Source organism: Rana temporaria, chromosome 3 (assembly GCF_905171775.1).
Source record: "Rana temporaria chromosome 3, aRanTem1.1, whole genome shotgun sequence".
Lineage (NCBI taxonomy): Eukaryota > Metazoa > Chordata > Amphibia > Anura > Ranidae > Rana > Rana temporaria.
The window spans coordinates 217,154,795-217,166,508 of NC_053491.1; the positions used below are offsets into that span (position 1 = coordinate 217,154,795).

Consider the following 11,714-nt stretch of genomic DNA (forward strand, 5'->3'; position numbering starts at 1 on the left):
TTCGGCATCGGAAATTTTCAGTTCGGTGCACTGTTATCTTAAAGCAGAACTTCACTCAAAAAGTGCAATCCCGCTGGTTTACTCCCTCTTCCAAGCCTATAACTGGGTAGCAGATACCGATTTTTATCGGCACAATCCTCGCCTAGGTGAGAATGGTGTGTCTTGCCTGTCACATGTCCCAACAGGCTGTAGGACCATACACAATGTGCAGTGCAAGCTTGCGCATGTGCAGTGGGAATCCAGGAAGCCACAGCCAACTCCCATATCCAAAATAGTGGTGCTGGAGACCCACAACGGCAAGAAGAAGCAGCTGTGGGAAGAAAATGGTAAGTGCCTGATTTTTTTTTTTTTTTTTTTAAGTCAGCAGCCTCAGTTATTTGTAGCTGCGGACATTTAAAAAAAGTTCCGCTTTAAGTATTGACAAAGTTATTGCTGAGTAAATAGGTCCATAGCAGAAATTTAAAAACTGCACTAGTCCATAGGGAGTGTACATTAAGTGACCAGATTTTTTTTATGAAATATGGGGACATATATATTATTATTTTTTACTAGTAATGGCGGCAATCAGCGACTCTCTGCCCGCCTCTGTCCACAGCTCACAGCCTCTCAAGTCTCACTCTCCAGGCCCCGGCTACTACTGGGTGGAGAGCGGAGGAAGATCACTCTGTCAGGGAAGGCAAGGAGATAAGCAGGTAGGCGGCTGGCCGGGACTTGAGCCAAGGCAGAAGAACATGCGAGAGGAGCGGAATGGGCATGCACCTGAAACTGAAGAAATATTACCTCCACTCCGACCAGCACATGACCACCAGAAAGGGGAGGGGACAGATAATGAAAGAAAAACACCCCCCTAAGCTAGTAGGAGCAGGGGGGTGGTAAGGGTGTAATTCAGATTTGTCATTTATTTATTTTTTTATTCTGCACTGACTGTCTTTGAAATTGCCTCAGCCCCTGTTCAAATCCAATTTCGGGGACGGTCCCCAGAAACCGGGGATGTCTGGTCACCCTAGTGTACAGGTGTGAGAGGGGAAGTGGTTAATTAACACATTGAGTAACAAACATGGTTTTACAATGCCATATTTCTTTCCACATATTTTATTTCTCTTCTCATAATATTGGTAGCTATGGCTTGTTAAAAAAAAAAAAAACTGAATTGAACTTGTGCCTTCCTCCTATCCAAGTCTGTGTATTTCTATACAGTCCTTTCCATTTTCACCTGTCTATATCCATCTGAGACAAGTTGGCCTTTCCTAAATTAAGAAAGAGTGACAATTTAACAGCTTTGGGGGGAACATGAGACCAGCCTGAAGAAACATCCCAGAATAGAGATATCAACACACTCACTAAGCAACGCCACAAACACCAAAACGTCATGTTATGGAGGGCGAACGATCACCACGTTGGCCTCGCTTATTCATTACACACTAAAGACTTTGAACTGTGTCAGTACACAGGACAATGATCTGGTTTGACACACAAAAAACGTAATTACTAAAACAAACCAATCACATCTCAACTTCAACACATACAGGGAAACATTTATCAAGCAAATGAACAATATAATTTAGGCACTAATCAGGCTGCCTCACATTGAGCAAAGTTTGTGTGACAGTTTTAAGGGCACAAGGGCACTTTCCACGTACAGTGGGGATTGTTTTTAGCGCAATGTGTTGCAAGGCAATCCCTCGCACCGAACGGTGGTTAATAGAACTTAATGAAATGCCACAATTCAATAAAGTTTGTTGAAAAAAAAAAAATGGCACTGCTGTCATCACACTGCACAGTAGCTGCTGCATTGTAACGTAGTGGCTAGTGTGAACATACCTCCCCCCAGTCCCACTGACCTGCATGGCGGTGATCGTCCGTTCTGAGCCCCGGTATAGCCACCTCATAACTCTGACGTTTAGGCTGGATTCACACCTATGCATTTTTAATGCTTTTTGCATTTTGCAGGAAACCATGGTAAATGGACTGTAGTGCATATCTACAAAATGCAAAAAGCACTAAAAATGCATAGGTGAGAATCCAGCCTTAAAAATCCTCTCAGCTTTCTCTCCTCTTCTCCCCCGCTGAGAGGGTGGGCTACGCGGGTTCTGATTGGTTGGCGCCGCTCATGTGATGGTGCAGACTAAATAGGATGCTCCTAAACGTACCTCCTGATGGGGTACGTTTAGGATATTTAGCTCCAGGGATTTCTAAGCCCTGGAGCCTTGAGTCGGCTATACCGGGGATCAGAACGGGAGATCGCCACCATGCAGGTCAGCGGGACTGGGGGTGGGCGGGACGAGTTGGGGGTTCTGTGTAAGTTTACTGATTACACAGGAGCTGCAGCTTTTGACTTTTAATATATGGACACTTACATGTCCTGGGCGCTCGCAATGTCAGCACCCGAAGCCAGTCTGTCCCTCGGCTCTCAGGTGCTGCCGCCGCCATCTTCGGTAAGGGAATCAGGAAGTGAAGCCTTGCGGTTTCGCAGCCAGGTTTCCTAATGCACATGTGCAAGTCACATTCCGCGATCCCACTGGTCCCTGCTATCTTCTGGAACCTGTGTGTGTCCCAGAAGACAGCGGGGGGACGGAAAAAGCGATGGACGTGGCGTAGTTCAACGCGACGACCTATGCCCGGCATTGGGAGCAAATACCTGTATTACACAGGTATCTGCTCTCTCCTCCCCTCTGAAAAGGTGCCAAATGTGACATCGGAGGGGGATTCTGTTTTTGGGTGGAACTCCACTTTAAGTATTTTCTCTATAGAGTCCTTTATGTAAAGTTTTTGTTTCTTTGAGTTCATTCATTTTTTTTTCTATCTTTTGTAAACAATTAAAGAAGGGGTAAAGCCCTCTTTGTGATTTTTACTTACAGGTAAGCCGACAATAAGGCTTACCTGTAGGGAAAATGAAAATCTCCTAAACGTGCACCGTTTAGGAAATATTCACCATGGATACAGCCAGTAACCTCACTAGCATATGCCGGACCTTCGGAGCTTTGTCCCGGAATCAAGGGGTCCCGTGTGCATGTGGAGTAGTGATGTGATGCATACTAGCACATAATGCCATTATCTTAGGCCTCTTTCACACAGAGCGGACCGTTTTTGTGTCCGCTCCGTGTGTGTCCGTCGGCTCAGCAGGGATCATCTGTAATCCCCGCTGAGCTGTCGGCGGACATGGCGGTCCCCGCACACTGTGCAGAAACCGCCCTGTCTTTCCTCCGCTCTCCCCTATGGGGAATCGGATGAAGACGGACCGTCTGTCCGTCTTCATCCGATCCGTTCCGCCGGACGGAAGAAAAATAGGGTTTTCTTCTGTCCGAAAAACCAGATCCTGACGGACGCGGATGGTTGCGGACGTTAGCGGATGCTCCATTCGCTAACGGACGCGATCCCATAGGGATGCATTACAAGTCCGTAAACGGACTTGTAATAAACGGACAAAGGGTCCGCCAATGTGAAAGGGGCCTAACAGGTGTTTTTTTATTATTATTTTAAACCCTGCTGAGGTTTACTACGACTTTAAGAAATCTTCATTGTAATTTTATTTTAAGAACAAATCAATATTATTATGATCTTTTGTTACGGGGCTCTTAAACAGTGAGGGGCCCATAGGCCAGTGTCTACTTTGACTATTTGGTAACCTGGCACTGACCACAGCATGTTACGATGCAAGTGTCATGCAGCGCAGTAAGGCCGCGTACACACGGTCGAACATGTCCGCTGAAACTGGTCCGCGGACCAGTTTCCGCGGACATGTCCGACCGTGTTTACGGCCTAACGGACAGGTTTCCAGCGGACAAAAGTTTCTTAGCAAGCTCAGAAACTTGTCCGCTGGAAACATGTCCGTCGGACATGTCCGATGGTTAGTACACCTAATCGGACATGTCCGCTGGTTATGACGTGTAACCAGCGTCCTGAAATCCCGCGCATGAGTCGAATTGATTCGACGCATGCATGGAAGCATTGCACTTCCGTGTTTGAGAACGTCGGTGTCTTCTACGTCACCGCGTTCTCTGTCCACGGGGATTTTGGTCTGATGGTGTGTACACATATCAGACCAAAAGCTCCCAGGAGACATGTCCGATAAAAACGGTCCGCAGACCGTTTTCATCGGACATGTCTCCTCGTGTGTACGGGGCCTAAGTTGCGCTGCATAAAAAAAGCAGACATGCTGCATTCCTAAAGCAGAACACCTCAACACAGTGTTGTCATCATAGGTGTGCACAGCCTATTGCATTTGGGTGTGCACCCCAAAGCTCAATATATATTATAATATAAATATAATGAAGGTGTCAGTAGGGCAAAGACTGGTGTCAGTGGGGCAGTGAATGGTGTCAGTGGTTTTTATTTGTATCTATTATTTTTTACAATTTTTTTAGGCGCCCCCTGAAATATCAGGGGTTTAAACAGGGCATACCTGTGCTACACAGGGTGATCAGGGTGCGCCCAGGCACACCTGGCAAACCCTGTGCGCATGCCTATGGTTATCATTTGAATAGGGTACAAGTGTTTTCTGTGTGCCTTAGCATTCAGTGAGTGTCGATCTACGCAGATCATCTGTCAGCATTTTAAGGGGGCAAACTGGTGGTATTTGAAGGGGCAAACTGGTGGTATTTGAGGGGGCAAACTGGTGGTATTTGAGGGGGCAAACTGGTGGTATTTGAGGGGGCAAACTGGCGGCAATTGATGGGTACAGTGGTGACAATTGATGGGTACAGTGGTGACAATTGATGGGCACAGTGGCGACAATTGATGGCACAGTGGCTGCGTTTGATGGCACAGTGGCTGCGTTTGATGGCACAGTGGCTGCGTTTGATGGCACAGTGGCTGCGTTTGATGGCACAGTGGCGACAATTGATGGGCACAGTGAGGCTGCAATTGATGTTTGTTTTTTTTCTTTTGCTTGTGCCCCCAAAAAAACTTTGTCTCGATTTGGAGAGACTTCATCTCACTTCCTGTCCTGTCCCAGGATGTAAAGAGAAATCTCCCCACATAGCAAACAGAAAAAACTCACAGGGTTTTCGCCATTTCATAATTTATCCAAAACACCCTTTGGCTTCAGATACAGTATAAGAACATGTGCATTGATAACAGTATAACATTATTATTGGATCCAATGTGTGACGGATGAGTTACCCCTTCCTGTGCTCCTCCTGCTGTGTGTCTCCCAGGGACGATCTCTGCAGCTTTCTCATAAAGCCAAGCAGCTGCTTGATTTCGTTTTCAAACGTGGCGATCACCGGATTCTTTTGGTCTACATTTCCATAAAACGTGGCCGGTAAGGGCTCCATATTGATCGCCTCTCGTGTAGCGTGCACGGCGGTCATATGTATATGAAAGCGTTGTTAGGGAACGGTCTCCCTAGCAACCGTTACACTGTCAGCCGCGCAGCACTGGGAAGTGGACTGGACGCACGCTGCGGGTGACGTCACGCGGTGTGCGCCAACTTCTATATTTTTTATTATTGAAATACTCAAAGTTTCATGTCGGGGATGCGACGGTTATAAAAGGTGTCAGATATGTTTAGCCGCTTCCTGTGTCACAATTGGTTTTGTTTTATACTCAGCTATTGGAGTGGGGAATTACGTACTCTAAGACCAGGCTTTCTCTGGCACTTTTTGTTTACGCGTTTTTTAAAATCAGTATTGTTTGCTACAAAATTACTTATAACCACCAAACATATGTATTTATTGTTTTTAGCAGAGACCCTAGGGAATAAAATAGCGATCTTTGCAATTTTTTTATATCTGGTGGAATTTGTGCAGCGGTTTTGCAAATGCAATTTTTTGTGATTTTTTTTTTTTTTTTTTTAATGAACTAAACACAATATATACCACATTTTTTTAAATAAAATGTGAAAGATGATATAATACTGAGTAAATAGATACCTAACATGTCATGCTTTAACCACTTCACCCCCGTAGGATTTGGCTGCCCAATGACCGGGCCATTTTTTGCGAATTCGGCACTGCGTCGTTTTAACTAACTATTGCGTGGCTGTGCGACGTTGCACCCAAACAAAATTGGTGTCCTTTTTTTTCACACAAATAGAGCTTTCTTTTCGTGGTAATTGATCACCTCTGTGGTGTTTATTTTTTGCGCTATAAACAGCAATAGAGTGACAAAAAAAGCAATATTTTTTACATTTTGTTATAAAAAATATATAAAAAATATATATAAAAAAAAAAATTTCCCCTCAGTTTAGGCCGATACGTATTCTACATATTTTTGGTAAAAAAAAAAAAAAAATTGCAATAAGTGTTTATTGATTGGTTTGTGCAAAAGGTATAGGGGCAGATCCACACCGGCGCAGCGTATGGGAGATACGCTACGCCGCTGTAACTTACTTTTTTAAACTTAGAATCCACAAAGAATTTGCGCCGTAAGTTACGGCGACGTAGTCTATCTCTCGCGGCGTAAGGGCGCCTAATTCAAATCGGCGAGTAGGGGGCGTGTTTCATTTAAATGAAGCGCGTCCCCGCGCCGAATGAACTGCGCATGCGCCGTCCCTAAATTTCCAGCCGTGCATTGCGCTAAATGGCGTCGCAAGGACGTCATATTTTTTAACATAGACGTGAATTACGTCCATCCCAAATCACGAACGACTTACGCAAAAAAAAAAATTCAAAATAAACGCGGGAACGACAGCCATACTTAACATGGCAAGTCTAACTATACGCCGCAAAACACGAGCTTTAACTATACGCCAGAAAAAGCCGACTAGAGACGACGTAAGAGAATGCGACGGCCGCGCGTACGTTCGTGGATCGTCGGAAATAGCTAATTTGCATACTCAATGCGGAAAACGACGAGAACTCCACCCAGCGGACGCCGAAGTATTGCATCTAAGATCCGAAGACGTACGAAGCCGTACGCCTGTCGGATCTAACCCAGATGCCGTCATATCTTGGTTTGAGGATTCAACCCAAAGATACGACGCAGGAAATTTGAAAGTACGCCGGCGTATCAGTAGATACTCTGGCGTACTCTCACTGTGGATCTGCCCCACAGCGTCTACAAAATAGGGGATAGTTTTATGGCATTTTTATTAATATTTGTTTTACTTGTAATGGTGGCCATCAGCGATTTTTATTGTGACTGCGACATTATGGCGGACACTTTTGACACTATTTTGGGGCCATTGTCATTTATACAGCGAACAGTGCTATAAAAATGCACTGATAACTGTGTAAATGACACTGGTAGGGAAGGGGTTAACCACTAGGGGGCGAGGAAGGGGTTAAGTGTGTCCTAGGGAGTTATTCTAACTGTGTGGGAGCTGGGCTACATGTGACACGACACTGATCACTGCTCCCGATGACAGGGAGCAGAAGATCAGTGTCCTGTCAAAAGGCAGAACAGGGAGATGTCTGCTGGTCCCACGGGCACAGTCACGGAGCTCGCGGCAGGGGTGTGCTCCCGCACGGCGCAAAATTCAAAGCAACATATGTATACGTTACTTTGCGCAGCTGTGCCATTCTGCCAACGTATAAGTGCGTGGCATGGCCGGCAAGCAGTTAAACACCTTTACAGGTTACCTGTTTAGAGTTACAGAGGAGGTCTAGCGCTAGAATTATTGCTCTCGCTCTAACATTTTACAGTTATACCTCACATGTGTGGTGCAAATGCCGTTACATATATGTGTGCAACTTACATATACGTTCGCTCATGTGCACAAGCACAGAGGGATAAGGCGCTTTCAATTTCTTTTTTTTTTTCCTTATTTCTTTTTATTTTTATTGTTACGCTGTCTTTTTTATTTAATTTTTTTTAAATCACCTTTATTCCTATTAAAAAGAATGTAAACATCACTTGTAATCGAAAAAAAGGATGACAGGTCCTTTTTATGAAGAGATCTGGGGTCAAAAAGACCCCAAATCTCTAATTTATCTTTGACCACTTTGGCCCTGGAAGGTTTACCCCCTCCCTGACCAGGCCATTTTTTGCAATACGGCACTGCGTTATTTTAACTGACAATTGCGTGGTTGTGCGATGCTTTACACACATAAAATGTATGTCCTTTTTTCCCCACAAATAGTGTTTTCCTTTGGTGGTACTTGATCACCTCTGCAATTAATTTTTTTTTTATATTTTTTCGCGCTGTAAACAAAAAAAAGACTGTACATTTTGGAAAAAAAACTATATTTTTTACTTTTAGCTATAAAACACATCTAATAGAAAAATTTAAAAAAATCAAATTTCTTCATCAATTTAGACTAATATGTATTCTGCTACATATTTTAGGTAAAAAATTTCCAATAAGCGTATATTGATTGGTTTGTGCAAGAGTTATAGCGTCCACTATCCTTGGGATATTTTTATGGAATATTTATTTATATGTTTTTTTTTAATAGTAATGGCGGCGAACAGCGACTTATAGCAGGACTGCGATTTTGCAGCAGACAAATCAGACACTACTACACACGATCAGGTTTTTTCCGACGGGAATTGTGTGATGACAGGCTGTTGGTGGAAAATCGTACGAAAATGTACGCTCCATCGGACAATTTTTGATGGATTTTCCACGGACAAATGTTGGATGGCAGGCTTTAAAATTTTCCACGAACAACGGTCTGTTGACGGATTTTCCGATCGTGTGTACACAAGTCCGTCAGACAAAAGTCCAACGTACAAACAAACATTGCTCGGAAGCAATGCTCATCAAACACAACATTAGCAGAAGGTGCTCAAATTGTGGCGCTAAAGAGCTGAAAACCACATAGTTTCATGTTTGTTGGCCGACAACTGTGTGACATTGTATGCAAGACAAATTCCTGGCCAACGCCCTTAGGTCCTATCTGCGGAATATCCGATCGTGTGTACAAGGCTTAAATGACACTTTTTGGCAAAAAACAGCACAAACATAGCACTAAAGAAAAAAACCTGAGTTTTTATTTGTGCTGATTGTAGGGGGCAAAGTAAGTGAGGTTTGATAAAAAATAAAAAACCATAACAGCACAAATAAAAATTTTAGCAGCACAAACCAGCACAAATGTAGCACTAACCAACGATCCAGTTGTAGGGGGGCTGAGTGACCTTTGGTGACCTATACTAAATCATTAATAGGGCAAAAACGATAAAAGATAGAATGGAAATTTAAACAGCACAAATGTAGCACTAACCAACAAGCCAATGTCTTTTGGCTGTTGTAGGGGGGTACAGTGACCTTTGGCGACCTTTAATGAATCATTAATAACACAAAATGTATAAAATATAGAACAGAAATGTAAATTGCACAAACGTAGCACCAACCAACCAGCCTGGTTTTGTGTCATTTGGCTGTTGTAGGGGGGGCTGGGTGATGTCATAGTCTGTAAAAAACAATTGCTAATATTCTAAAAATAAAAGCGGCACAAATATAAATGTTTGCGACACAAAACAGCACAAATGTAGTACTAAAGAAATACACTTGCGTTTTTATGTGTGCTGATTGTAGGGGGGCCAGCTTCGCTGAGCTCACCTTAACTGTGTGGGGGTGCTTGTACTGTAAGCAGTGGCGTCACTAGGATTGGTGTCACCCGGTGCGGTAAAACATGGTGTCACCCCCCCTCTGTCTAGGCTGCCCAGCACCAAGCAGGCAGCGCACGGGCACGGGGTGCACCCCAAACCATCCCCTGTAAATGATAGTATAGGGCAGTATAGTGGCAGGTTAGGGTAGTCTAGAGTGGTATAGTGGCAGGTTGGTGTAGTGGGGTGGTATAGGACAGGTTAAGGTGCTATAGGGCATGTTGGGGTGATATAGGGTAGTTTGGGGTGGTATAGGGCAAGTTAGGGTTGCATAGGGCAGGTTGGGGTGGTATAGGGCAAGTTAGGGTGGTACAGGGCAGGTTGGGGTGGTATAGTGCAAGTTAGGGTGGTACAGGGCAGGTTGGGGTGGTATAGTGCAAGTTAGGGTGGCATAGGGCAAGTTGGGATGGCATGGGAAAGGTTGGGGTGGTACAGGGCAAGTTAGGGTGGCATTGGGCAGGTTGGGGTGGTATAGGGCAAGTTATGGTGGCATAGGGTAGATTGGGGAGGTACAGGGCAAGTTGGGGTGGCATGGGAAAGTTTGGGGTAGTACAGGGCAGGCTGGGGTGGTACAGGGCAGGCTGTGGTGGCACAGGGCAGGCTGGGGTGGTACAGGGCTGTTTGGGGGGGTACAGGGCAGGCTGGGGTGGTATAGGGCTGTTTGGGGTGGTACAGGGCAGGCTGGGGTGGCACAGGGCAGGCTGGGTGATACAGGGCAGGCTGGGGTGGTACAGGGCAGGCTGGGGTGGCACAGAGCAGGCTGGGGTGGTACAGGGCAGGCTGGGATTGCACAGGGCAGGCTGGGCATGTCAGGTAAAAAAAAAAAGGGATGGTGTCACCCCTCTAGCGGGTGTCACCCGGTGCGGACCGCACCCCCCGCATCCCCCTAGCAACGCCTCTGACTGTAAGAAGACAGAGATCCGTGTTCCTGCATAACGTAAACTCAAGATCTCTGTCTTCTCCTGTCACAGAACGGGCGATCTGGCTTGTTCTGTCTGCCTTGGGAACGATCAGCGGGTCCCGGCAGACATTGGTTCCATCAGACCCGCTGATTGGCTCCCACTGTGTCCAATGAAAAATAAAAGTTTTTTTAACGCTAGGACCCATTTCACGCTGGATTGCAAATAAAAAAATTCTGTTAGAAATAACATCTGTAAATAAGTATGTTTTCTCCTTCATTGATGAGGCTGCACTGACGGGCACTGATGATGAGGCACTTATATGCAGCACTGGTGGGCACTGATAGGCAGCACTGATTTGCACTCATAGGCAGCACTGATGGGCACTGATAGGTGGCACTGATATGCAGCATTGATGGGCACTCATAGGTGGCACTGATGATAACTTCCTGATGATGGCTCTGTGATCGGCCGAAACGTCAAGGTTTTACCACGTCATTGCGATACTTCCGCTCATACGAAATTACCCGGGAATCGAGCAGAACGCCGTGGACATTTGTTTTCCATGAAAGGGCCGATTACCCATATCAATCACCTGTTATACACGCCGGGTGCCAGGACTATAAGGCACTTTTAATGTGAGTGGAATTATTTTTATTTGTGTATTGAATAAATTAATATAATGGTTTTGCGCAATGAGGATCTCCCCTTGTCATTTCCACCTATCTTTATGAGGTTTATCCCTGCACGAGACGTCATTTCAACAGGCTTCTGAGAGACCATACTAGAGATAGGTGGTCAACAACTAGGGGTGAGTGCATATCCATGTGGGGCACCCAGTCTGAGCACATCTGCACAGGAGACGTTAATTAAGCATGAGCAGCAAATTGTTTTCATATCTTCTTTACACATGCCTTGTCAGCACGAGTAGAGGAAAAGCCAATAAACGGCACTTCCTGGTTACCATGTGATGAGCTGTGATTGGACACAGCTGATCACATGGTAAAGAACCTACATCATAGGCTCTTTACAGGGAACGTATTTGCGGTGTGTCAAACTGACACACCACACCACCGCACTGCGTGCCCCACACGGTTGTGTATTTGCGGCTTAATACAATTACTTTACGGTCGCCATTCTGCTATATGGCGGGCGGGAAGTGGTTAAATAAAGGAATTGTCAAAAACTGCTTCTTGTCTTTATTTTTGACACCTTTTTTTGGGGTAAATACTAATTTACATGGGGGGCAGGACCTGGGGGCCACTTTGTTAAGGGGGCTTCCAGATTCTGATAAGCCCCCTGCAGTGCACGCAGCCCCACAAA

At 45.3% G+C, this 11,714-nt stretch overlaps 1 protein-coding gene across 1 annotated transcript in view; it reads right to left on the minus strand.

Annotated features, from left to right (window-relative positions):
* The window catches only part of CFAP54 (cilia and flagella associated protein 54), a 533,435-nt gene extending 528,056 nt beyond the window's left edge, over positions 1–5,379 (minus strand). The window contains exon 1 of the mRNA XM_040344233.1: positions 5,122–5,379. Within this exon, the coding sequence (XP_040200167.1) occupies positions 5,122–5,312 (191 nt within the window). The 5' untranslated portion in view covers positions 5,313–5,379. The remainder of the gene's footprint in view (positions 1–5,121) is intronic.
* Between the last annotated feature and the right edge of the window lie 6,335 nt (positions 5,380–11,714).